This window comes from Panthera onca, chromosome A1 (genome assembly GCF_046562875.1).
Source record: "Panthera onca isolate mPanOnc1 chromosome A1, mPanOnc1 haplotype 2, whole genome shotgun sequence".
NCBI classification, from domain to species: Eukaryota; Metazoa; Chordata; class Mammalia; order Carnivora; family Felidae; genus Panthera; species Panthera onca.
The window spans coordinates 158,362,521-158,389,727 of NC_138339.1; the positions used below are offsets into that span (position 1 = coordinate 158,362,521).

The window sequence follows — 27,207 nt, forward strand, 5'->3', positions numbered from 1 at the left end:
GGTGTCAGCACAGAGCCTGACGCGGGGCTTGAACTCACCAACTGCGAGATCATGACCTGAGCTGAAGTGGGACACCCAACCAACTGAGCCACCCAGGCGCCCCTAACAGCCCTTGGATTTTAAAGATAAGGTATCTGGGCTCGAGGGGATGGGCAAGTGGCCACATAGAAGTCCAGCACTGGGAGGGGGGCTGGGTGATCTGAATGTTGAGATGAAATCAGAGTCTCCAGGTACTTTTTTTCACTATTTCAGCAAAGTTTTGCAAGACATCCTGTGTGCGTCCACGTGGCCTCATTCCTAGTGGCCCATGGTTCCTCCAGGACAGCCGGCCTGTACGCTGGCCAGTGTTTCCTGCCTAATTAGACCAATGGCAGCGTTAAAAATAACTTTGGAGTTTAAACAAATCCAGCTGAGCAGAGATCCCTGGCTTCCGTGCGAGGTGTTGGGGGCAGGGGTTTGAAGGACACTTGCTTCGGCCCCCGGGAGGGAGGGGTCACCACAGCCTGTGCTGCAGTCTGGGGCGTGAAGTCAGGTGGGGACACACAGCCCAAATGTGCCGGGTGGGCCTGGAATCCAGCAGGGGTTCCTGCTTTCTTGCGGTTGGCAGATGGGCAGACCTTTTCTTTTCTCCTGTGCATGAATCAGCTAACACAGCAGTCTGTGGCCTTTTGGAAATAATTTTAAAGCTTTTATTACTTCATTTTTAAAATCCCTCTGAAGGTCCTGCCTCCTCAACCCATGGGCCTTCCAGCTGCCTCTCTCCTTGCCAGCCTATCATGAAGAAGTCTGTCTTCCGGAATGTTCCATGGGTGATGCATCTGAGGTCATCTTGGCAGGCCTAGGACTTTTGACCTCTGGGTGGTTCCTGGTTAGCTCCAAGGATGGCTCTTTTGTTCAGCATGTGTTTGCCAAGAGTGAGGATTGGCTCTGGGAAGTGAGTGAGGGGCCCGTGAGGCCTGGCCTTTGCTCTCAGCAGGGGCAGACCGTGCACAGAACACAGCGATCATGTGGGGTGGGAGGGGGCGCCTGCACGCCCTGGGAGTGGCACAGGGTAACCCTGCCATGTGGCTCCAGGGATGGGGCGGATGTGGATGCTGGGAGTGTGGGTCAGCATGGCCCGTGGTAGAGGAGACACAGGGGCTTGGGCCAGCACCGCGTTTTGACTCGTGGAGGTGAGTCGTTGAAGGTCATCCTGCACACACAGATGGGTGTTAGCTGGTGGGGATCTCTGAATGCTCGGCGGGCAGAAGTGCTTTGTTTGGTAGGCAATGGGTGCTTTTGAGGGCAGAGGAGGGAAGGACAGTGCCCCACGCACGTCAGCCACTTGCTGTCAGTACAGAACAGGCATGTGGGGAGGTTTGGCGAAACGGTGGTCCAGCCGGAACAGATGTCCGTGGAAGCACAGCTCTTCCTAGGGAGGGTGCTGAGGCTTCTGGGTCTTTACCGCCACGGAGGAGGGTGGTCCGTTCAGGGAGGGTCTCCTGAGGCAACGAGGAGGCACTCCGGCTAGGGACAGTGTCAGAACAGCTGGGTGTCACTCAAATGCAGCAAGGTGAGCTTAGGACCGTGACCCGGGAGCCCAGAACCCCCCTGGGGCTGGTAGCACACAGGTTCTGTGCTCACACACCAGCCTTGGGTGGCCCTGAAATCTGCCTTCTGACGCGGTGTGGCTGCCGCTGCTCTCCTGGGGACGACTTTCTTTTTTGTTTCTTTTTAAATAATTTATTGTCCAGTTTGTTAGCATACAGTGTATACAGTACGCTCTCGGCTTGGGACTAGATTCCCGTGGTTTATCGCTTACATACAACACCCAGTGCTCATCCCAAGTGCCCTCTTCAGTTCCTGTCCCCCATTTTCCCCTCTCCCCTGCCCCCCCCCATGAGCAACCCTCAGTTTGTCCTCTGTATTTAAGAGTCTCTTATGGTTTCTTTTCCTCCCTCTCTGTTTGTATCTTATTTTTCCTTCCCTCCCCCTATGGTCTTCTGTTAAGTTTCTCAAATCCCACACATGAGTGAAATCATATGATACCTCTCTTTCTCTGACTTATTTCACTTAGCATAGTACCCTCTAGTTCCATACTCCATTGTATATATATACACCACATCTTCTTTATCCATTCATCCGTTGATTGACATTTGGGCTCTTTCCATACTTTGGCTATTATTGATAGCATGGCTATAAACATTGAGGTGCATGTACCCCTTTGAATCAGTACCCCTGTATTCTTTGGATAAATACCTAGTAGTGCAATTGCTGGGTCGTAGGGTAGTTCTATTTTTAATTTTTGAGGAACCTCCACACTGTTTTCCAGAGTGGCTGCACCAGTTTGCATTCCCACCAACAATGCAAAAGAGATCCTCTCTCTTCTCATCCTCGCCAACATCTGTTGTTGCCTGAGTTGTTAGCCATTCTGACAGGTGTAAGGTGGTATCTCATGGTGGTTTTGATTTGTATTTCCCCGATTATGAGTGATGTTGAGCATTTTTTTTTTCATGTGTCAATTGGCCATCTGGATGTCTTCTTTGGAAAAGTGTCTATTCATGTCTTCTGCCCATTTCTTCGCAGGATTATTTGTTTTTGGGTGTTGAGTTTGAGAAGTTCTTGATAGATTTTGGGTACTAACCCTTTACCTGATATGTCATTTGCAAATATCTTCTCCCATTCCTTTGGTTGCCTTTTAGTTTTGCTGATTGTTTTCTTCGTGGTGCAGAAGATTTTTATCTTGATGAGGTCCCAATAGTTCATTTTTGCTTTTGTTTCCCTTGCCTCCGGAGACGTATTGAGTAAGAATTTGCTGTGGCTGAGGTCAAAGAGGTTTTTGCCTGCTTTCTCCTTGAGGATTTTGATGGCTTCCTGTCTTACATTCAGGTCTTTCATCCATTTTGAGTTTATTTTTGTGTCTGGTGTAAGAAAGTGGTCCAGGTTCATTCTTCTGCATGTCGCCATCCAGTTTTCCCAGCACCACTTGCTGAAGAGACTGTCTTTATTCCATCTTTCCTGCTTTGTCAAAGATTAGTTGGCCATACGTTTGTGGGTCCATTTCTGGGTTCTCTATTCTGTTCCATTGATCTGAGTGTCTGTTCTTGTGCCAGTACCATACTGTCTTGATGATTACAGCTTTGAAATATAACTTGAAGTCTGGGATTGTGATGCCTCCTGCTTTGGTTTTCTTTTTCAAGATCTCTTTGGCCATTCAGGGTCTTTTGTGGTTTCATACCAATTTTAGGATTGTCTGTTCTAGCTCTGTGAAGAATGTTGGTGTTATTTTGATAGGGATTGCACTGAACATGTAGATTGCTTTGGGGAGTATCGACATTTTAACAATACTTGTTCTTCCTATCCAGGAGCATGGAATCTTTTTCCATTTTTTTGTGTCTTCTTTAATTTCTTTCATAAACTCTCTATAGTTTTCAGTGTATAGATTTTTCACCTCTTTGGTTAGGTTTATTCCTAGCTATTGTATGGTTTTTGGTGCAGTTGTGAATGGGAACGATTCCTTGCTTTATCTTTCCGTTGCTTCATTATTGGTGCATAGGAATGCAAGTGATTTCTGTACATTGATTTTATATCCTGTGACTTTGCTGAATTCGTGGATCAGTTCTAGCAGGTTTTTGGTGGAGTCTTTCAGGTTTTCCACATAGAGCATCATGTCCTCTATGATTGGGACCACTTTCTGAGCCACCGGAGTGTTGCTTGTCCTGATGATTGGCCACCCAGTTTACAGATGGGAAACTGAGCCCTAGGGAGGCAGGCTGATGTGCCCAGGTCATGTGGTTTGGGTAGTGTTGTCTCGTGCTGTTTCTCCTGAGTCTCTGGGGTGCAGGTGTAGACTGGTGTGTGTGTGTGCGTGCTTGCACATGAAGCTGTGCCCACACCTTGAAGCACTGTCCTGAGGCCACAGTGGGAAGCCCTTGAACACAGGATGTCAAGCCAAAGAAGCCAGAGGCTGAATGTGCATGATTGCATTTATACGAAAGACCCCAGTGAGGCAGATCTGTGAGCCAACAGTGGGTTGCTGGGGGCGGAGGCCAGGACAGGGTGAATGCTCTCAGGGCGGCTTCACTTGCAGTTGATGAAAATCCTTTGGAATTAGTGTTGATAGTTGTACAACTCTGTGAATTTACTGAAAAGCACTGAGTTGTACATTTTAAAATGTTGAATTTTATATGTAAATTGTGTCAATAAAAAATAATTGCAAAATTACAAAAAAGCCTAAATTATTCACCTTTCGAAGACGACAGGACACTAATTTGTTACTTGAAAATCTGGTAAATAAGTGGAATAATCAAGCATTTATCCCAGCTTTCTGTGTGAGCTTCACGAAAGAGTTATCAAATGGTAGATGAGGGGCAAGCTTCTCTGTATAAAATTACTTCAGTTTATAAATTAAAATGAGAGGTGAGGGGCGCCTGGGTGGCTCAGTTGGTTGGGCATCTGACTGCAGCTCAGGTCATGATCTCATGGTCTGTGAGTTCTAGCCCCGCATGGGGCTCTGTGCTGACAGCTCGGAGCCTGGAGCCTGCTTTGGATTCTGTGTCCCCCTCTCTCTCTGCCCCTCCCCTGTTCGTGCTCTCTCTCTCTCTCAAAAATAAATAAACATTAAAAAAATTTTTTTAAAGATGAAGTTCGAATCCAGTGTGCAACATCTAGTGCTTTAACAGGTCTGGCTCCATTTTTATGAGGTTCAGAACAGGCAAAACTAACAAATGTTATAACATTTTGAAGAGTGCTAAGCCCTCCTGGGAGGGGTATTGACCTGGGAAGACTGGAAGAACATTCTAGAGTGCTGGGACCATTCCACATCTTGGTCTGGCTACTGATTACATACTGTGCACATATGTGAAATTCGCTGAGTTGTGTTTACCAAGTGTATGTTCACTCCCAACAAAAATGTACGAATAAAAATGAAATTAGTGGTGCCTGGGTGGCTTGGTCGGTTGAGCGTCCAACTTCAGCTCAGGTCATGATCTCGAGGTTTGTGAGTTCAAGCCCCGCATTGGGCTCTGTGCTGACAGCTCAGAGCCTGGGACCTGCTTCGGATTCTGTGTCTCCCTCTCTCTCTGCCCCTCCCCCACTCACGCTCTGTCTCTCTCTCTCTCTCTCCCTGAAGAATAAATAAACATTAAAAAAATTTTTTAAATTAAATTAAATTAAATGTAAAATTTAAAAGAATTTATTTATACCCTTTCTTGCTCCAGAAAAGGATGTTGGGTGGAATGTGGCCCCTGTGTCATAACCACAGTCACACAGAACAGCCATGGCCTCTGTCAAAACACTGGTAGGCATCTTTACTTTTCTTTTTTAAATTGTGATAAAATGTGCATAACATAAAATTCACCATTTCGGGCCACTGGGTGGCTCAGTTGGTTGAGCTTCTGACTGGACTCTTGGTTTCTGCTCAGGTCACATCCCAGGGTTGAGAGATCAAGCCCTGTGTTGGGCTCCCTCTGCTTCCCTCCCCTGCTTGTGCACACACAGGCTCTCTCTCTTTCAAAAAAAAAAATCACCATCTATCCCTTTTTAAGTATAGACTTGAGTGGGATTTAGTACATTCTCCTGTCGTGCAACCACCACTCACCTTTAGTTTCAGACTTTTTAATCACCCACAGGAGCAGTGTGTATTCCTCCAGCAAGCCCGTCCCACCTGCCCCTGCACAGCCTATGATGTCCGCTGGTCCCTGGATGGCAGGTGCACACGTCTGGGTTGTCCCCACCTTCGGGGTATTGTGAACAGCGCTGCCGTGGACATTCACCTGCACCTTTCTGTTCTCAGTTCTTGTGAGCATTTGGCCGCCTGCTTCCCACAGGGCTGCGCTGCTCATGCTCCCAGTGGCCGTGGAGGAGTGCCACACTTTCTTACCGACACCTGGTGTTTTCCTGTGTTATAGACATCCCAGCTGCCCTCATGGTGGAGGGTCTCTCCTTGCTGGTCTGTCTTGCGTTTCCCTGGACACACGATGCTGAGCGTCCTTTCCTGTCCGTGTGCCAGTTTGGATATCTTGGGGAAAATGTCCTTCAGGTTGTTTGCCTGTTTTTTTTTTTGTTTTTTTTTTTTTTTTAATTTTTTTTTTTCAACGTTTTTAATTTATTTTTGGGACAGAGAGAGACAGAGCATGAACGGGGGAGGGGCAGAGAGAGAGGGAGACACAGAATCAGAAACAGGCTCCAGGCTCCGAGCCATCAGCCCAGAGCCTGACGCGGGGCTCGAACTCACGGACCGCGAGATCGTGACCTGGCTGAAGTCGGACGCTTAACCGACTGCGCCACCCAGGCGCCCCAACCTGTTTTTAAATTGGGTCATTTGTAGCTGTTGAGTTGTAGGAACTCTTTATATATTTTGGATACCAGAATGCTTACCAGATCTGTGGCCAGCAGGTTCTGTTTTGTGGTAACTGTCTCCCACACTCTGCATTGCCGCAGACCTCTGCTCTCATCGCCTGTTTCTTTCTGTCCGGCTCGGAGGAGCAGAGCCAGCCAGCCTTGGTGGTCGTGGCGCCTTGCTCGGGGGGGTTCTTCCAGCCCCCCGCCCCTGCCTGGGGGTTGCCACCGTCTGTCTTCTCTGTGCCTCTCTTCTGGCCGCTGAGAGGAAGGAAAAGAAGAAGGAATTTTATGGGTTTGTTGGGGGGAGCAGTCCCTCTGCCGTCTGCACGCAGATGTTAGCACCGCTAGGGTTTCCGCAATGCCTCCTTCCTTATGGAGCCACACGTGGCACACACATGCATCTCATAGGTGTTGCACAGGACTGTTGCATTGACACTTACTAACACGGATGTTACCTATGTGTGAAGTCCTGTGAGCACATGGCCCTGTGCTCACCTGTCATAATTGCCTTCACTACTTGGGGACCCCCCAGCAGAGTCGGAGACCACCCTGACTGCAGCATTTGAAGTGCCTGAGACATGGCCAACCGAAGAGATAATAAGTTCCTTATGAAAAGGGCAAGCTTTCATCAGAAAGGCCTCTGAGTCTCTTTACCCCAGAATAACATGAAATCTTGCTCTTGGTGCAGACCCTGGGTCTGTCAGGACCCAGGCGGTTTCCCTTTGGGTCAGACATGAATGAACAAAGGAACATCATCTATTTAAAAGTCTTTCCAGAACTTTGGGTTTTGCATTAGAGGTATGAGTGACAGGCTCTGATTTTATAAGGAAGAAAATGGTTTTTCTAATCTTTTGTTAACATCTAAGAAATTTTCTTTCTCAAGTTCAAGCCGGATTCTTACAGAGAACGGTGTGGGAAAAAGAAAGAAAAGTACCAAAGTATTCAGGGCAGAAAAGAACAGCCTGAAATCCTATGTTGGTTGTTTCTGGAGAAAACAAACAAACAAACAAACAAACCCTAGGTCTTGCAGAGGCTGGCTCTCTTTCCAGCACAGGCTGGGAGGGGTCGTCCTTGCCAGGCCAGGGTCTTACTTTATGAATCAAGGAATTGTCATTTGTGGAAGCGGCTACAGGTTTGAATGGAAATTTGGACCATTTAATGTATTTAAAAAGCTCTTAGAAATGGAATTGTGCCTTAAACAGGGTGAGAGGACCTGGATGCTGAATTCGTACTTTGTCAAGTGATAAAGGCCCTTGGATGGGCCGGGGGGGTGTCCTCCTTATGGCCCAGAGCACAGCCTGGAGAAGGCAGGCTCTCAGGCCGAGCGGGAGGGGACGAAGTGAAGGGTGAGCTGGAGGGGGCAGTGGTGTCTGGTCACAACACACAGCCACATGGTCGTGATGTACAGGCGTCTTGTGGAGTTAGCATGTTTGGAGTCAACTTACTGAGAGAGTAGGTGAGACAGTGAGAGGTACAGAGCAGCGTGAAGTGTTGATTACTTGACGTAGTAAAATGATTGGGAGGCAGGAGTGGGGGATGTGCATGACCCTAAATTCTTCACCTTTCATGGCAGGGAGTCAACAGTTGATTTTAAATTGATAAACCAAGAAATATCAGTGATGCTGTTATTTAAATTGGTGATGTTTGCTCCAGGGCCAAGAAACAGAAACCAGTGACATTTCTAGAGGGTGGGTCTATGGCTGGGCCTGGGGCTGTGGAAAGACTGTAGTGTTTAATCTTGGATTCCCACAGTTGTGTTACCGGTACTTCTGAGCAGCAATGACAAAATACATATAAAGAAACTATTTTAAAGGAAACCTATACACACAGTGTTTCCGCCTCTCTCCTTGGCCCCTGAGGCTGAGCCAGAGTTGTAGACCAGCCTTGGGAACCTCACACTTTCTCTAGGAAAGAAGCTGGATCTTTCCTTAAGCTCCGGCGGCCTAGAGGCTTGTGGGTGGATTGGGTTGTGCGTGGTTGTCGTCGCACACCAGCTTCTCAGGCCCAGCCCCCCGTGCTTTCAGTGTCAGTGCTCGGACACAGGCAGTGTAAACCCAGAATCTCTCATGCTGGGATGAAGGCTTGGGGAGCCCAGTCACCTGGGACATGAAACCAGAGTGCAATGGTCCGGCCATTGTGTGGGAAGTGCAGAAATCTGTGCCAAAAATGTTACTGTCTTCATAACCCTGTTACCACAATCGCCTCATTTTACATCATAAAACAAATTGAGGAACAGGCATCTCTTTGATTCCAAGCCAATGTGTAACTGAAAAGACAGACAGTCGTGAGTGTCACTGGACCCTCATCCACTGCCAGCGGGAATGCAGTGTGGCAGCCGCCGTAGGGAACAGTTCGGAGGCCAGAGCCCAGGGATACCACATGACCCAGCACCTGTACTCCCAGGTGCACCTGTCCACACAGAAGCCTGTACACAGTCACCACAGCAGCAGGGTTCAGAGCAGTCCGAAGCTGGAAACAACCCAAGTGTCCGTCGACTGAAGAACTGGGTATATATGTAATAGTACATCCATACGGGGGAGTATCACTCAGCCTGAGAAAGTACAGGGTCCTGACACAGGCCACAGTGTGGCCGAACCCAGAACATTATGCTTCTGAAAGAAGTCAGACTCCAAACGTCACGTGTTATATGAACATCCAGAACAGGCAAAACCATAGAGATGGAGAGTGAGCTGCCAGGGCCTGGGGGAGGCGGAAGGGGTGAGGCTGTTGATTTCAGGGGCACGAAAATGTTCTCACACTGATTGTGGTGATATTTGCACAATCTAGTGAATATACTAAAAAACATTGAGTTGTACACTTTAAACATGTTGTACACTTTAAACAGGTGGATTTTTTGGTATTCTGATCCTGTCACAATAAAGCTGTTAAAGGAAAAACCAGAAATCAAAACACACACGTGTACACACATATGCAGAGACATGCACACATACAAGCAAGTGTACAACACCTCGACCGGAGGAAACGGTGGGCCTTGGGCGTGGCCCTGTGGCACTGGTGTCCACTGCCAGACATTCGCCAGGTGTTCCCCCAGGTGATCTCCCAGGTGATCTCCCAGCCGATCCCCCAGGTGTTTTCTCAGGTGTTTTCTCAGGTGTTGACCCAGACGTTCTCTCAGGTGACCTCCCAGGTGATTTCCCAGCTGTTCTGCCCTATTTGATTCACATTCTACCTCCTCTGTAGGTGGGAGCACCAGGTGAAAACCATTCCCAGGCTGAGGTTTCTGTGGCACAGGGGCATCCTACAGACTGCATGCTCTTTGTGTGGTTGTGATTATTGGCACCTCCTGTTTACTGTGCTAATGGGCAGGGATAACGTGGGGTAACCTCCCTGCAAGTTGCCCCCAGGAGGGCCCAGGCTCAGCTTGAAGACAGCTCAGATCCTTATCTTCACCAGTGTCTAGGCCCCCCCACTCTTTCATACGTTTGCATAGTAGCCTCACCTTAGTTCCTACGTTAAAAACACCACCTCAGAATATTCCTGCCATCTGTTTCTGTTGTTCTCTTCACCCTTCTCAGCTGCCTGGACATCCTCACCCCTTCTAGAATGTGTCTGTGATTAGTAGAAACAAAGTGGACAGGAGCAGGAGACTTTGGGGAGGGGAACGGTGCTGGAAGGTGTAGACGACTCGGGAAGTCTTACAGTTTGATTACTTACAGCGAGGCACAGTTGCTGTTTTAGTAATTATAGTTTCACACTTACTGACATTTCGTCCCTCTTTATTTATTTCTTATGTATGTCCCTACTGTGTTCTCAGGAAGCTTATTCATTGATCTTAGTAACCAGCTAACATTTCATCATGTGAACATTAATTTGGGAAATTGCACTATGCAGATTTGTTCAAATCTGTCGTCTTTCCCTCAGATGAGGAGGTCGCAGGAGGATGTTCTCTGGAGAATTCTGAGGTTCTTTTGGAGGTGTACCCTTGCAGGGGGAGAGGCACTGGGCAAAGTGACACAAGAGAATCGCCTACACGGGACGCAAACACATGTTTTGGGAGCTCGGTGAGGGACGGTCCCTTCTGGCCACTGCATGGAGCCGTTCGCAGGTGTGAGATGCCCCAGACTGGGTCGTGGGGAGGTGACATGTGTCCCCACAGCAGTTTGCAACCTGAGGGCATGGGAGCATCTATGTCTCTAAAACAGTATTTTTTGATAACTTCTGTGACTTTGAAAGTCTGTGATTTGTGCGAATGTGCAGGTCCCCCGGCACACGGGACCGGGTCTGGGGGCTTTGGTTTAAGTCGCTGTTGCTGGTGGCACCTCTCTCCCCTTCCCCCTCCCCGCCAGGGCCAAGCAGGTGCAGGCGCGCAGCTCAGAGGCGCGGGGTCCCTAACTGGACTTCCCCTCCTGGGGCCGGGGGGCAGCCCGTGTGCTGCCAAGGGGCCGGGGCACCCGGAGCTGCGGGGACACACCGTGGGGACACGCCAAGCCCTGGCCTGGACCAGAGCCAGAGCGCGGCCCTCCTGCCGGTGTGGACACCTGTCTGCCCGGAGCGTGCCGCCTGGGAGGGGCGTGAGGTCCTGGGGGGACCACGTCTCCACGTTGCTGTGGGGAGGTGTCAGGGTCACGGGCACGGAGGGCACACTCAGTGTGTCTTCAGCATGCAAAGTGGCTGTGCTCTCGACGGCCTGCTTACTCTTTTCTGATCTTCATGGCTGTTAGATAGAAAATGCAGCACTAGGTGAAAAGGTATTTTGCGAATAGACACAGAGTTTAGTTTCCAAGGAATCAAAGGCCCATTCAACACAATATTTTAAAAATGAAGAGGAAACTGGTGGTTTCTTTTTCACTTTTCTTGATTTTCCAGCTTTTTATTTCAGCATCGAGGTATTGTCCAAGAACACTGTTTTCACCTCTAGCTTCATTGGAAAAGTGTGAGATTAGAACATGCATTTCTCCCCGCTTGGGAAAAGACTAGATTTTAAGTGAGAGGGTGAGGTTAGCTACTGTTTTGTGTCTTTTTGGTGCTGAATAGTTTGAGTTTGGTTCAAAATTGAACATGTAAATAATTCTGAGGATGTGCTGTTGTGTACAGAACTAATTGGAAAATGGAGAAGTGACTGATTTTCTGTCTTGGCGTTGTAGTGTCTTAGGCTTCTGTTTCTCATTCAGGGGCCGTTCTTCAGACTTCTGAGGCCGCCTCCTCCGTTCTCACCCCGTCCTGGCAGCCCTAGCGCCACGTGAAGGGGGCTCCGTGCACCTGTAGCAGTGGTCCTGGCACAGGGGTCTGCCCGGCCATTCGGGAACCATGGGATTAAGTGATGCCAGGGGTGACCCAGAGCGAGGGGCGTGGAGGGGGGAGGCGCTCCCGGCAGGTGGGCGCCAGCCTGCCCTCCGTCCCTGCAGATGCACTATAGGCCTTTGCCCCAGAGTCCCCCTCCTCCCGCAGTCTGCCACAGGTGGCCTTCCAGCTAGAGATTCCATTTTCCAAGGGGACCCCAGATGCCACTTGCACTGTTGGGGAGGTGGAGGGCTCTGGGGCGGTTGCCCCCTGGCTGACAGGCACTCTGGAGAGTGGGGTGTAGGCAGACTCAGTGAGGGGTCAGGGAGGGCAGACTGCATGAGAAGCCAGGGCCCTTGGGTTTGTATTTTGACGACATTTCCACCATGGGGTGGCTTTTCTCGAGCGATGGATTCTGACAACCACATGCACAAAAAGACCTGAACAGGTCTGGGCTGTCCCCCAAATGTGTGGCACGGTGGTTCCAAATGCACAAGGCCAGCAGGTGCCCCCTGAGAGGGGCCACCCCACCAGATCTGCTGCAACCGTTTCAGCAAGGGGAAGTGGCTATGGGCATGGCCAGATCCTCAGAGTTTTCTAAAGGATTTAAAATAAATGTGAAATCACTCCATTTTTAAATGACATCCACTAACTCAGCATTTAGAGAGCAGACTGTGTCTTAGCGCCGTGTTCGGTAAGGGCCCCAGGCTGAGACCTGAGGGGAGCACCCAATACAGGGTGTCTCCCTGGCCTCTGTGGAGCCATGGCCTGAGGACATGACACCTGATTTATGTGTTTTTATGACAGTGTGGCTGGCAGGGGGACAGCGTCTTCTACTCACAGGCTCAGAATGCTACCTTCCTGACAAATGGAAATCAAGGTCGGGGCAACAGCCCCTTTTCTAGGGGGTAAACGTAAGGTGACCATGAGGCGAAGGACCAGCAGGGCCACCCCGGTCCAGGGTCCTGTGTGGGCCCTGATGAGAACACAGCCCTTGTCTGATGTGGCTTCGGCAAGAGCAGGCAGGCCTCCTGCACACTCACTCGGGGGCTTTAAGCTTCTTTGTTCCAGTCTCTTGGTCTGTTAAGGAATGTTAAAAAAAGCAGTTGGATCCTGAAATTGTAAAGCAAGCCGGCACAGTTCATCATGACAGACCTGCTCTGCTCTCTCTTGCTGCTATGATGACCTCTTAGGAGGGGACTGGTCAGGTCACAACCAGCTGTGGCTCTGGCTGGTTCAGCCTTCAAAGGTCCCCACAGACCGGGCTGTGCCGTCATCTGGCTCGCCATGGGTGTCTGTCTATCACGTTTTATTTCCCCCTCTCCAATCTGGGATAACGGATGTACAATAGGAACCGAATCACGCCACGGCATGTGCAAAGTATCTCCTGTAGCCACCCCGTGCCGCCCACAGGACACATGTCCTGAGCCCCTCAGGGCTGTGACACACAGATAAGATGATGGCTGGATGGGGTCAGACCCTGTCACTGGAGTAATCGCATGATTAAGGTCATCAGCAGTGTGCCGGAGGGGGAGGAAAAGGAAAGCCACTTGACTTCCAGTGTATGAGATCAGGACCTGAGGACATAGTGTGTGCCCCGGTTAGCAATATAGGAGCTCAGAAAATGAGTAAATTGCATTTGCCCTGGGTAGTCCTCTATGAGCTTCTAACGTGAGAAATTGTGTGTGCCCGGCTGAGCTTGTGATACTCATACTGTATGAGCTTGTGATACGAGGAAGCTGTGTGTGCATTGGGTAGACCTGTATGAGCTTGTGAGGCTTTGGACTTGTGTGTGTCCTGGGAATAGGCTTCCTCACAGTTTTAAGGCTTAGAAACAGCCACCTGTATCTCACAGCTTTGGGGCCAGGGATTTGGGGCTGGTGGGTTGGGCTGGATTTGGCCGGGTGAATCCTCAGTACTGTGAGGTCCAGATGGGCTATGGCAGTCTGCTGGTGGAGGAGCTGGGGATCCCAGATGCCTCTGTCACGTGTTGTGGGTCTGCAAGGGTATTGGGAGTTCAGGCTCTGCTCATGCAGTCTCCCAGAGCAGCTGTGCTGTCCCTCCAGCAGTGGCCTCCAGGGGCCCGATCATTGGCTCAGGGTGCAGCACACATCCTGGACTGGGGTGGAATCCACAGGGCCCTGTCCTTGCCCAATCACTGCTGGACGGTCCAGCTCCCTGGTCCTGATTATGCACCTTGGCTCTCAAAGACGCCTGCGAAATACCCAGCAGAGGTGTGGAATCAGTACTCCCAAAGCCCTGCCCAGCTGGTCATTTTATTAGTGCATTCACTCACTTTTCGTTTGAGCTAACGTTTACAGGATCATTACTGTTTGCCAGGGTAGTATGCTGTTTTAGATGCTGGAGGCAGACAGAAGTGAGACCCAGCCATGTCCCAGGTTCCTCGGGGAGGACAGAGGAGCCCAGTGAGGGGCCGTGTGGCTGGAAGCTGTCCATCTGAGGGCAGAGGCCTGACTGAGGACCGCTGGGGCCTGGCTCTGCTGTCCTCCTTGGGGGTCTTACCAGGCCCCTCAACTGAACTTGGGCCATCCAGATGTCTCCAGGAGCCTCGGCCGTGGGACGGTTTGGCTGTGGAGATGGCCGTCTGAGTCTGTGGTAAGCACGTGGAGGCCTGGCCTTGAGCCGAGTGGGGCTGCCCCACCTCGTTCACCGGGACTCTCACAGCAACTGTAGTTTGTGTGCCTCATCTCATGACAGACGGGCTGAGAAGTAGCCATGTGATCTCTCGTAAAAGGAGCACAGAAGACAGGCCCAGTCCGTCACCTCCTTGCTGTAAAACAGTGTTTCCCGAGGGAGAATGGTGTGCTTTATTTTCAGAGAAAGTCTGAAGAGTGTGTTCTGCCTTGTTTCCATTCTTGCCTTAGCTACTAGGGAACTCAGAGCTCAACTGACCGCTGAGTCACACGTGGTGGGGGAGGGGCAGCTGGATACGTGTAATTTTCCTTCTTTTCATTGTATTTTGAGCTTTTAATTTCCCTGTGAATTGTCTCTTATCTACTTGAGGAAATCTGAAAGGTGTGTCAGTACCCCTTCCTGGGCTGTGACCCTCCTGAAGGCAGAGGAAGCAGGCGGTAGTGGTTGTGAGGTCGTGCCCTGCGGGGGTCCAGGCAGCTCAACGTGGGGTTTTCAGGACGAATCTGCATGCAGCAGGGAAGATCGCATGTAGCTTCATTTAGAAATCCCAATTGTGTCTGTTTTTATGCAGTTGTGTTCTATTTAATATCAAGATAAGATAGCAAGGTATTCAAAAATATATACTCAGGGAAAGAGAATATTTTAATCATGGAATTGATCTTTTTGGGGAAATAGACTTTTATGTTGTTAGCATAAGTTAGTGACCGGAATCTCTGGGCCCGTTTGAGTATTCTGAACCAGAGTGGCCAAGAGACCTGCCTGCGTTCTCCCACAATATTCCCCTTCACAGGTGGAGGCCACGGGCTGGGGGGCCACTAAGGGGTGTGGATGTGGTGGCTCAGAGCACACACAGGAAGGACGCCCGAGGCTCACAGCTGGAAGAGAGGTGGTTTGTCAGCGGAGCTCTCCACCCACCTGCTTCCCTCTATCCTTCTCTTCTGGGGTGTTGGGGGCAGCAGGCAGGATCAGACCCCCCCCCCCCCCCCCCCCCCCCGCCGTCGCCAGAGTCTCTCCTGGGGCACTGGGGTCTGTGACCTCCGACATCCGCTTTCAGGGATGGGGACTTGTCTCTCTCTCGGCACCTTGAAGCCAGCGGCCTACCCGGACCGGGCAGGGGCTGCTTTCTCAGGGCTGACAGAGCTGCCGTCTGCAGCACACGGCTCTTGTTGGTGCCGAGGGTACATTTCAGATGTGGTCAGATGGAGGAAAATGATCCTACTCTGGTTCTTAGAACGAAACCTTCTTTTACCTTGTGGTCATTTGTTTATCCGTTCGCTCAACAAATAATTCAGCACCTACTGTATGCCAGGAGGGCTTTACTTTCCTGGGTAAGTGTCTCCACATGCTAGGAAAAGGGAGGCACCATGACACAGTCAGCCAGGGAAACGGCCTCTAGACTGTGGGACAAGTAGTCAGCATGGAAGAATTGGTGCCGGTTCCTCATGTGGTTGGATGGACCACCCGAGAGCTGAGACACCCCCACCCCTTCTGCAGCGGGGCTCCACGCAGAGACTTGGGGTAGCTTATCATTCTCCACCTTTCCGCCCCAACTGTGAGGACCCCGGGCATAGGACGTGGCTGGCGATGCTGCCCACTGCCCCCACTGCTGCTGATCTGAGTGGCCTGTTAAGGTTGGCTCTCTGTGGCACCCTCGTCATGGCGGCCAGGATGCCTCTGTAACCCTCCGCCTGGGGCCAGCAGGGTGGGAGGAACGCGGCAGTCTGTGTTCACACAGGCACTTTCAGTGTCAAGTGTCATCTTGTCCAGGGAGGGCTCATCTTTCTCTTGTGCCCTGACGGTGCTCACCTTGAAGAGGAGTGTCAGCCACTGTTCCTGCTGCTCCAAAGTTCTTTGGAGAACAAACAGGAACAAAATCCCAGTTCTGTGATTTCCACCAACCATCATCTCCCATGAAGCTTTCAGACAAGTTTCTCTTCTCCTTTTAAGGAACACAGGAACTTGCAGCTAAGTATCTCATCTGCTGCAAAAAGAAATTCCGAAGGGAAGTGTGGGAAGCCCTGATTCACATCATACAGGCGTCAGCTGGGACGTCCACAGATTTGGGCTGCTTATGAGGCTAAAGATTTGTGAACGTGGCAAAAGTGATCAGTTCCCAGTCCAGAACCAGAAGACTTTTGAAAGGGCTGGTTCAGGGTGACGTGTGTGATGTGACTGCCCTGTTGGGTCAGCTCAGCGGAAGGAGCCATATGTCCATCCTGCACCTCCCCACCTGCCCTTCTGTCCCTGAAGACGCCGCCACAGCCCTTGGCTCTGGGATTGGTCCCCCACCCTGCGCACACGTTTTTCTGACCTTTCACATCTGCCAGGAGTCTTCACAAAGTCTGTTTTTTGATGTTAACAGCTGACTTGAAGCTTGGCTCAGATTCACGTGCCTTTTACCCGGTTGGCCATGTTTTCATGGGTTGGACTCATGTTAAAAATGGTGTGTTCCGGAGCATTGCAATGTTGAGGTGGCCGTGCAAGAAAACGCTCATCTGTTATTTCTTTCCTTACCAACTAAGAGCCAGTGATGATTCCCAAAAGAAAAACCTCTGGAATCTTTGAAATTAAAACACTTTTGGTGTTGGAGGAGCCTTGGAGAGCTAGTGTGTTCTCATGTTCTTACAGTTGGTGAAACTGAGGCTCGGAAGTGGGTCTCACGTTCTGGCCGTGTGCAGGAAGGGGCCACCCGCACAGATTATACCTGGTGCTCTTAGGAGTCCTGAAGGACACTTTGGTCAGAAGTACGATGTTTGGGCACAGAAAGCCCACCCAGGTCAGCGCCCTCTCCCAACTTGTTCTACTCTGTAATGACATTAAATGAAAAGTTGAGAGCTTGGAACAAATCAAGGCACTCTCTGCCCTCCTGGGGACTCTTGCATATGTCTGTTTGCAAAGTGGCATCTTTTAAATGAGCTCATTTCCCCCAAGTGAGTGATGATGTCTGGTTTTGCTGGAGTTCTGTGGAGGATGGTGTGTGCCAGGTGGCTTTGGCGCTGAGCTCGGAGGAACTTGGGCTCCGGTTTGAGGTTGGTTTTTGGTGTGTTTTTCAGTTTCGGCAAGAATGAGGTAGTTTGGTCTTACAGTGTGACAGGTATTTACTGGCCGTGTTGGGTGGATGGCGTGGTGCTGGGCTCTCAGAACCTCTCTGTCTCCCCAGCACTGGGTCCAGTGCCTGCAGACGCCCCCCAGAAGACTTAGAGGCAAGAGTGTGTTTGAGGCTTTTCTTCCTCGGAGGAGACGTCACCTGGACATCAGCTGTCCATGCTGCAAGCTACCCATCACTCTCCGTTTGCAAGTGGACGGGGCTGTTTGGGCCTGCCGTTCACGCTTGTGCATTTCTAGTGGAGGACATAGGTTGTGGTTCTGATGATGGCCTCTAGACAGACCCAGGTCAGTGAGGAGTCTGGCATTTTTGGCCGGCCGTGCTGCTGCCTGTGGGTTTCTCCTTCACTCCAGCCACACTTCCATGTGGAGGAGGGGCTGTGAGGGGGAGACACTCGGCCCACATCTGTGCCGCAGGTCCCCCTTCGGGACTCACTTCTAACTGGCTAATCACTCTGTATTTTAAACAGCTTGTCAATAAAAGAGAGTCCTCCTTAATTATTGCCCCAATTTTGTTCTAATGCTATCAAATCAAAATCAGACTAGAAAGTGACCCAGGGTGGGTGAATGGGCCCATCTGTATACAGTGTGACCCACCTATAGCCCTGACAGGGAAGGAGATCCTGACACCTGGGACAACATGGATGAACCTGAGGGCATTGTGCTGAGGGAGTCAGCCGGTCACAGAAGGACAGAGGCTGAATGATCCCACTTCTGTGAATTAACCTCGACTGGCCAGATTCACACACAGAAAGTGGGAGGGTGGGTGCCAGGGCCTGGGGGTAGGGTGGGTGCAGAGTCCCAGTTTTGCAAGATGAAAAAGTTATGGAGATTGGTTGCCCAACAGTGTAAATACACCTGACACTGCTGAGCTCTACACTTGAAGGTGGTTAAGATGATAAATTTTAGTTTATATGTACCTTACTATCATTTAAACGTTAAACAAAATTAAGGGGGCTAGTGTGAATAAAATAAAACTAATAACCCCAAATGGTAGGCCCATGGATCCCTACTTTTTCAGTCTGTTTTGGAGGTTAATGTGTGTGTTCCCTTGCATTCTAATAGTGCAAATGGTATTCACTGTGACATTGTGACTTGTGGTGACAAGAAAACCAGGACATTACAAAGAGTTAATGGGGGGCGCCTGGGTGGCTCAGTCGGTTAAGTGTCCGACTCTTGATTTCAGCTCAGGTCATGATCTCATGTTGTGAGTTCGAGCCCCACGTTGGGTTCTGTGCTGATGGTGCAGAGCCTGCTTGGGACTCTCTCTCTGCCCCTTCCTGTTTGCTCTCTCTCTCTCTCTCTCAAAACAAACAAACAAACAAACAAACAAACAAACAAAAGAGCTACCAAGTATACACAAGAGAAAGCAGTGCTGCTCTGAAAGAAAGCCGTGATTTGGAGATGCGTCTGTGAGTAATTCCGGGCCCAGTTGATAGTGTTATGTACCTTTTCTTTCTAGGTGAAGCCAAAAACCTTCCCACGTACCCGGGGCCAAACAAGATGCGAGACTGCTACTGCACCGTAAACCTGGACCAGGAGGAGGTTTTTAGGACCAAAATTGTGGAGAAGTCACTCTGGTAATGTCTGCTGATGGTTCACTGGATACGTTTCCCTCTGCAGGGGGGGGCGCCCGGGCCTGGGGCCGCCGTCCACTGCTCCGTGTGCGTGGCCAGCTGGCACCTTCCCTCGAGCTCTGGTTTTCCGGGCAATGTGCTTCCACCTGGGGGCGGACCGCCACTGTTCCCAAGTGCTTGCGGCACCCAGGACTGCGTGGCACGGGGGCACAGTGCTGGTGGCAATGCCCACCTCCTGCGGGGACACATGCAGGCACCTCCCGGTCAGAGATGAGCCAGAAGGTGTGTACAAGCGCAGAGCACAAATCAAGCATTTTGAGAGGGTGAATATTTTTGTTTTACCACCTTCCTTTCAGTTTTCCTAGAGAGACATACCTGAGATGGGCGAGAAGGTAAATGCCCACGGGGGGCAAGAGGCTGGGGAACCGCTCAGTGATAGCTTTAGAGCAGGTCAAGGAGCAGGCACCTAACAGGCCTCACACCAAGGAGGCCACATGACGGCTTCTCAAGGTCAGGCGCTCAGGGTCTGTCATCGCTGGAGGGCTCGTTGGGACCCAGATGTCTGCCCAGGACTTGGAAGAGTTGCGTTCCTAACAAGTTCCCTGGGTTGCTGCCCTAGACCACACCCAGGGATGGGAGGTGAGGGCGCCCTAAAAGTCACAGCAGTTCACATTGGGGGCGGGGAGAGGGGCCCCCAAAATGCGAGTGTTAGCAAGGGCTGGGGTTGCGGTTTGTGGCCGGGGAGAAGCACACCGAGGCCGCTCCTGCACGAGTGTTTGTCATCACGCGGTTGATGGAGCAGAGAAGGATCCAGGCAAAGCCTGTCATGTGGATCCCTGCAAACAGCTGGGATCTGAGAACGTGTTAGCAGATGAATTATATCCTTGTGTACTGCTCCTGGAGTGGGAGCCAGTGACACATCCAGACCACTGACTGTTGAGGATCTCCTGGCCCTGAAACTCGGGGACACCTTTCGTGCTCCGTCTGCACCAGGGCCACCAGCACTCAGGGCCGCCCTCGAGGCCAAGTGGGCGTGGTTGTTTCATGCAAGATTCTCTGCAGAAGCCTGAGGACTTTGTCAGGAGTCAAGTCCGGCTTTGGGGCTGATGGCGAAGGTGGTGCCAGGGAACCTTCAGGGTTATTTCCATTGTCCTGATGTCGGATAAATCCTTCCCGTGTTTACACAGCTGATGTTGGAGGCCCATGGGGATACACCTGGAAAGTTCCTGTAGTCCCGGGGAAGCTGGACCTCCCCCAGACCTGGACTGTGTTTGGGAGCCTCTGTTTTAGACAAGGCTGAGAATTGGAGTCACAGTCTTCAAAGCATTTCACACAAGTTTAGAAATAGAAATGGTGGCTTCTGACTTTGGTGACACTAGAGAGTGTGCTAGAGAAGGAAACGGAGGCCGAGAGCTAAATGAAAGTGATGATGTGGTAATATGTTCTGTTTGGAGAATCAGCCCTCTGAGAAATAGCCAGAATCAAGTGGTAACCCCCAAAATGGTGTCCCAAGAAGCCAGTGAGCTCTCGTGAGCTCATCAGAGCATCCAACTCTTGGTGGAATGTTCATGCTCTCCTTACACACAGTTTCAACAAGCTTGGCTGTTTTTGTTTGTTTCTTTATTAGCTCAATGAGTATTTATCGAGTGCTTATCTAATATGCCAGACAAGGAGAGGGTGCTGTAAGCAGAAAGTGAAAGCTGATAGCAAAGAAAGACACCAACAGTATAATTCCAGGAGCTTAAAACATGGGTGCGTTTGGTCATTGAGTATCGAGGCAAAACCCTATTCACACTGGTGGGCCTTGTGAGCTGGTAGCCCGGAGTTCTCCTCTATAGTAGTTATTTACAAAAGGCAAATAAATCCACCCCATCCAAGAAGTTGGCAAGAAAAATTGCTGCCTCCACTTGGCGCCAAATGTTTGAAACCGAAAATCAGCTGTCTTGTGAGTTTGCAGGCCTGAATCCATACTGTGTCTGTGGTCCAGAAACCTCAGTCCATGCACGTACATTACTGTAGTCCTGGATTAGTAGCTTGTGACGTCCACCGAGCTGATGAAAAGCCAGTCAAAGCAAATTCAAGCATATCCTTCAGTTCACACCTTAAAGAATCTTCGTCTGTGTTCTCCGAGGAGAAGATTCACAAGGAACACAAGAGATAAAGTGTTGTGTGTATTTGCTGAAACAATAGACCACAGAGTCAGACCTTTGAGTTTGCAGGTCAGCCAACAAAGTTTAAGGAATTTGAAGTAATCAGAGACAAGATTAAAAACAGGCACGGGGTGAGAAATGGTAAAGTGATGAACCAGTTTACAAAAGAACCAGGTAGAATTTCTAGAAATGAGGAAGACACGAATTAAAGTGAAAAACTCTGCATGAATACATAGCTGCTGAGACACAGCTGAAGGGAGACTTCGTAAACTAGAAGGCCTAGTGGAGCCGTACCCCAGGTGCACAAAGAAATGGGAAGGAAGGATGAAGAGAGGGTTAAGGACCAAACAGAATGGTGTCTAAACGTGTGTCCTGAGGTTTCCCACAGTGAGGGGAGAGAGAACGGTAGGAGCCCGCATGGGACAGCAGCTGGAACAAGACGGTATTTTAAGATTCCGGCCTGAGCAGCCGTGGCCGGAGGGCAGAGCCCAGGAGCAGAAGGCCGTGTGTAGGCCTCTGCCGCTATCGGGGGCCGGAGGAAGAAGGCCCCAACTCCAACGGCGGCTGCCAGACAGAAGGAAGTGGGCACATTGGGCCATGAGCTGGTGATACCTACAGTCTGCAGTGTGGGCTCGGCCCGCCACACCCCAGGGGTAGTCACCTCCAAGGAGGTCCCGCCTCACTGCGCCGTGGCATCTTGCACCCCCAGCACGCCTCCACCAGGACCAGCATTTCCTCTCGGGTCCGATGCTTCAGGTGGCAGAGTCGCCGGGAAAACAGGAGCCTCCATTTGGTCTGTGAACTCGAAGAGCCAAAGGGCTTGGCAGCCTGGCCAGGCCTCATGCTCTGGAGGGACACGGAGCTCCAGCGGGAGTTTCCGCAGCCTCTGGGGCAGGTCAGCCTCGGGCTTAGCTGCTGCACAGCATGTGTTTGGACTCTGTAGGAAGTGCAGACAGAATGTGAGAGAGAAGGGGACACGTGTCTCCCTCCTCCTCCTCCTCACCAGCAGATGGTGGTCTCTGGGGCGGCAGCAGGCTGTGACCACACTGCGTGGTGTCCCCAGCACTCACTGGTGATTACTCAGCCGATTTCTTAGGGAGAGGGCCTAGTTTGTTCTTCTCTTTCCCTTTTCTTTCCTCTCCTTTTGATGTGGGGGAGCGGGGGTGGGGGAGCATCCGCTGCAGACCCGCTTGTGAGAGCGAAGGAGCCCTTTCCTCTGAAGGGTGGTTTTGGGCAAAGTTTCTTTCTTACTCGGAAAAAACCTTCCTGATGTTGACAGCGAACTTTGTGTAACTTTTTAGTGTTGTGATTGTGTCATCACTTAAATGGCACCTCATTATCTGTTTACTGTGTACCTGAACTAAAGGCTCTAGGACATTGGACCGACTGGGTCCTGGACAGCACGGCACGTCTGCCGAGCACATCTTTGGTCCCGTTCAGGAGGGTCACCTCCTGCTTGCACTACAGGGGTGGGGAAGGTTACCCTGGAGGAAATCACCATTTTATCCAGTAGAAGGAGGGTACTGATGCTACAGGCACAAAAGAAGTTAAAAACAAGACCTCTTAAGTGCTGGGTTAGCCCACTCCTTTGCAAGAAGGTTCCACAAAGTGCTAGTGTCTTCATTGCCTTTTGTCGGTGTAGGTGATTACTGTGAGGGTGACACTGGCTCCCTTTTCCCCCAGGATGTGTGACAGCTCCTGGCCGGAGAGGCTCCTGATGTGAGCCTCGCCTTTCCTACCGGCAGCCCTCGTGCCCGCGGTGCTGAGCCTGTCCCCACAGCTGCTCCAGGACCCGGCCCTGGTGCAGCCACCTTCTGCCTCCTCTCACCTGCTCGCATTTGCGTCGCCATGTGAGGGGAAGGGGCCGACCGCACGGTCCTGGCCTGCAGCCCCCGTCTTGTCTTCCTGCAGAGCGGGGGCTCCGGTGGCCCCTTAACGTGGGAGCTGCCCACGCTCTTCGGGGTGGTAACGTTTGCTGAGTCGTGAGGGCAGGTTACAAGGCTGTGTTCCCCAAACGGTCTGGAATTTATGGAATTTATGGTCATGGACATTTATGTCCATAAATGTCAATGTGGTTATTTGTGGGGGAGGGAGAGTGGGATTCTGGGGAGGTTTTTTTGTTCTTTTGTTTGTATGCTTTGGTTTTGCTTTTTTACATAAAGTTAGGAGTTAGACAGTAAAATAACCACTTTCTGGAGCCAAGTGACAAGGTGCACTAGCTCGCTATCGCGTTGGCGGGCATGGGCGTGGTGACAGCATCTCACATCTTTCTTGCTGAGAACGTCCCAGTGCAAGATGGTGGAGTGGGTGCGTGTGTGCCTCTTGGGCCTGTGACCCGGGAGCGTCTTCTGCTCACCCCGAAAGGTACAGATTGCTCAGAAGACAGCACTGCAATGTGGTGGGGGTGACTAAACCAGGGAAGACCCCAGATGGTGAATCTGAAAGGGACGGGAAGGGGTCTGTGATTTGGGAAGACACACTTCATTTTCTATAAGTTGTCAGTAAAGACCAAGTTGTTGGTGAGCAGACACTGACTTTGACTCATGAGGCTACATGCGTAACATTTTCTCCTGATGTTTACTCTTATCTCCAATTTCTCCACTTAAAGTTAAAAAAAAAAGTTTTTTGGACATAAATGCGGACTTTAGGCCCAGACATTTCTTGCCAGCTGGAGTAGATCCTGGGGTGCTGCAGGCAGGGATCCTAACCCACCAACGGTCCTGGGGTGCTCCAGGTGGGGAACCGTCCCCCGCACCATGGTCGGTCCTGGGGCGCACCAGGCAGGGAATCGTTCCCTCCCCTCACCTTCACCCGGTTCTGGGGCGCTCCAGGAGATATCTCTAGTTTGGGTCCTGGTGCCGCGGGAAGGGTGTGAACAGCCCCCTGTGTGTGTTTCCTGCCTGGTCCCGTGCCTGCCCAGTGCTGACCTGAGGCCCCTCCGGCCCCACCTGCCAGGCCAGCACCCTTGAGTGTCCTCGGTGTCCCTGTGGTCAGCAGTAGCCGCCGTGGACCCTTCGGAGCTGCACTGCCAGTGCAGGCAGTGACTGACCCAGGTGACAAGTGTGTGGGGTCCAGGCAGGACACTTCTGCCCACCCAGCATTGGGACGAAAACTGATCTGATTCTCTCCTTCCTGGTGGAGACGTAGCTCCACCCCTCCAGTCCCAGCAGCAAGAGTGCTGTGTGACCCCCCATGCAATGAAATTGCATGCAATGAAATGCAATGAATTGGCTTAATGAAATTTTAATCTAGCTTTCAGTTAATGATTTAACCACACGCACGTTTTATTAGCTGAATTCGGAGCTGTTTGGAGATGGGCTGCAGCCCTTTCTAGAAAACCTGCTCTGCCCACCTGGCTCCCAGTTCGTCCTGGGCCATGAGGTGGGCCCCACATTCCCGCTGGGAGCCCGGACCTGCTGCTTCTGGGTGCTCTGACCTTAACGGGCCTTCTCCGTGGCACATCCATCGCTCAGACTGTTATGAAGACCGTCCTAAGAATGGACGTCTCACGGAGTCACTCCGTGGCATTCCTTATTCTTTCCTTCCCGTCTCCCCCAAATCTGCCAGCGACCCCAGCTGAGGCAGCCCTGCCCCTCCCCCTGCCCCAACCCTGGACGTTAGGAAATTACTCAGGGACAAGCACAAGGTTTCCCACGGGTCCCAGCCGAGGCCCCGTGTGAACCGCTGGGCTGTGGGAGGAGCGGAGGGGCCACAGGTGGTTCCTCCTTGTTGAAGATTGGTCTGGAGGTGTTTTGTTTGTGTGTGATCCCTTGATGCTGTGAAGTTCCATCCGAGTTTCTCCTGCTGTTACTGAGGGAAAGAGCTCGTCACCCTGGCCAGCCTCAGAGGTGGGTGCCGCGGCACGCGTGACTTCCTCCGTCAGGCAGCAGCATTTAGGGCAAGCCGGGTCCTTCGGGCTGCTTTTCTGGAGCCCCGAGGCTGCAAGTGCGGGCTGACTGTGTGGGGCATTAATCGCACGTCTGACAGCTGCTGACCTTGGTCGGGGCAAAGTGGGGTCTGTGCAGAGAGATGCCCCAGGTTAAGACACTAATGGGAAGGAAGGGGAGGCTGGGAGCTGGGGCCCCTTTGAGTTCACCAGAAGGCAGATACTGTCCTGCCGGGCACACGGAGAAGGGCAGGGATGGAGAAGGCTTCAGTTTCCTTCTCTTTGCAAACACACTTCCACTTCTGCTGCCCGTGAAGGGGGTGGGGTTGTCCGGATGACCATGCCAGTGTGTCCTGGGCTGGGGGACACTCAGGGGAAGGGTACCGACGGCGAGGCCCGGCCCACTCACACCCCGCATGGGTCTGCTGCCGTCCACCGTCCTGCCCCCACAGTGCCACAGCTGGTCTTTCTGAAAGGCCTTGCTGCCTGGGCGGCCTCAGCTCCTGAGGGCAGGGTCCCTCCCACGTTTCGGAAAAGGCGGGACCACACGCCCATCCTTGCCCATTGATGACCGATACTATTAACCACGTTGTGGTGTTTCCAGTTAATAAGGCATTTCTCACGTGCTGCGTGTCAGTTATTTGTCTCCTAAGCTGCAACACAAATTTGAAAGTTCTCAGTGGATGAATATCCTGAACACAGATGGGCGTTAAGAGAGCCTGGGCCAGAGGCGTTTCAGCGGACACACTCATGCTTGTGTGGCTGCTGTTGAGCCGGTGGAAGCAGCATGCTTAGTTTGCCATCAGACCAGACAGGTTTGTAAATGCTGCTGAGAATCTTGTGGGTAGGTGTGGGCTGAATCTGTCCCCACTTTCTAGAGGGGCGTTCCACACCACAGCCTTCAGACCGCGAGCACCCTTCTGCCGTGGGGGTCCTTCTCGGGCGGGTGGCCACCCGCAGCCGCCCCCCCCCCCCCCCCGCCCCCCCAACGACGGCAAGGCAGGAAGGCGCCCGTGCCCGTCAGGGTTGGCGAGGGCGAATCAAGCTGCTGTGCTCACTCACACCTCAGGTGCTCTTTGGCAACAGACTTGTTATGTACTTGTTTGGAAAGTGGTCCTTGGCATGATATCAAAGGAAAAAGCAGACTGTGTATAAGGATGCATCATGTAATCCCGCTTCTATCTAAAAACATGCACCCCCATCTATATCTATTCATATATCTCCAGAGGAAAAATCTAGCAGGATATCCCCTATAATGCTAACTCTGGCTTTCACTTTCTGACTTCTTTATGTATTTTTAAAATTTTGGTTTTTTTAAAATTTTTTTTAACATTTATTCATTTTTCAGAGACAAAGCGTGAGTGGGGAGAGGGGCAGAGAGGGAGGGAGACACAGAATCCGAAGCAGGCTCCAGGCTCTGAGCTGTCAGCAAAGAGCCCGACGTGGGACTCGAACCCACGAACTGCGAGATCATGACCTGAGCCGAAGTCGGACGCTTAACCAACTGAGCCACCCAGGCGCCCTGAAATTTTGGTTTTTTTTTTAAATTTTTTTTACATTTATTCATTTTTGAGAGACAGAGAGAGACAGAGCACAAGCAGGGGAGGAGCAGAGAGAGGGAGACACAGAGTGAGAAGCAGGCTTCAGGCTCTGAGCTGTCAGCACAGAACCTGACGCAGGGCTCGAACTCATGAGCTGTGAGATCATGACCTGAGCCAAAGTCGGACGCCTAACCGACTGAGCCACCCAGGCGCCCCTGAAATTTTGGTTTTTAAAAAAATAGCGTTATTGAGACATAATCCACATGCCATACAACTAACTATTTAAAATGTACAGCTCTGTGGGTTTAGTATATTTGGGGTTGTAGCTCACACCGCGGTCAATGCGGGACATTTTTGTCTCCCTCAAAGAAACCCATCCCCTCTGCTGCCCCCCATTTCCTGCCGGTACCCTGCTCTCTGGCAGCCGCCAGTAGACTTTCTGTCTCCCCACATTTGCCTGTTTGGGGCATTTCATGCAGATGGAATCACACCGTGTGTGGCCTTTTGTGGCTTCTCTCCCTGAGCGTCATGATTTCAAGGTGCACCCACGTGGCAGCAGGTGGCAAATCGTGTCTCCTTCCCACGGCTGATGATATTCCCCTGTGTGGACTGAACCACACCTTGTGTATCCGTTCCTCTGTTGGCGGATTTTTGGGTTTCACTTTTTGGCTGGTACGAACACTGCTGTAAACTTTCATGTGCAAGTATTTGTGCGGACGTGTGTTTCCCCT

The 27,207-nt window shown here is 51.3% G+C and overlaps 1 protein-coding gene across 2 annotated transcripts in view; it reads left to right on the top strand.

Moving 5' to 3' along the window:
• Window positions 1-27,207, top strand: part of RASA3 (RAS p21 protein activator 3) — a 120,580-nt gene that overhangs the window by 30,991 nt on the left and 62,382 nt on the right. Inside the window, exons 2-3 of one of the 2 annotated variants that reach the window (XM_078452632.1) lie at window positions 5,199-5,278; window positions 18,785-18,902. In XM_078452632.1, the coding sequence (XP_078308758.1) occupies window positions 18,826-18,902 (77 nt within the window). In that variant the 5' untranslated portion in view covers window positions 5,199-5,278; window positions 18,785-18,825. The remainder of the gene's footprint in view (window positions 1-5,198; window positions 5,279-18,784; window positions 18,903-27,207) is intronic. The other variant, XM_078452631.1, reaches the window with a different exon arrangement.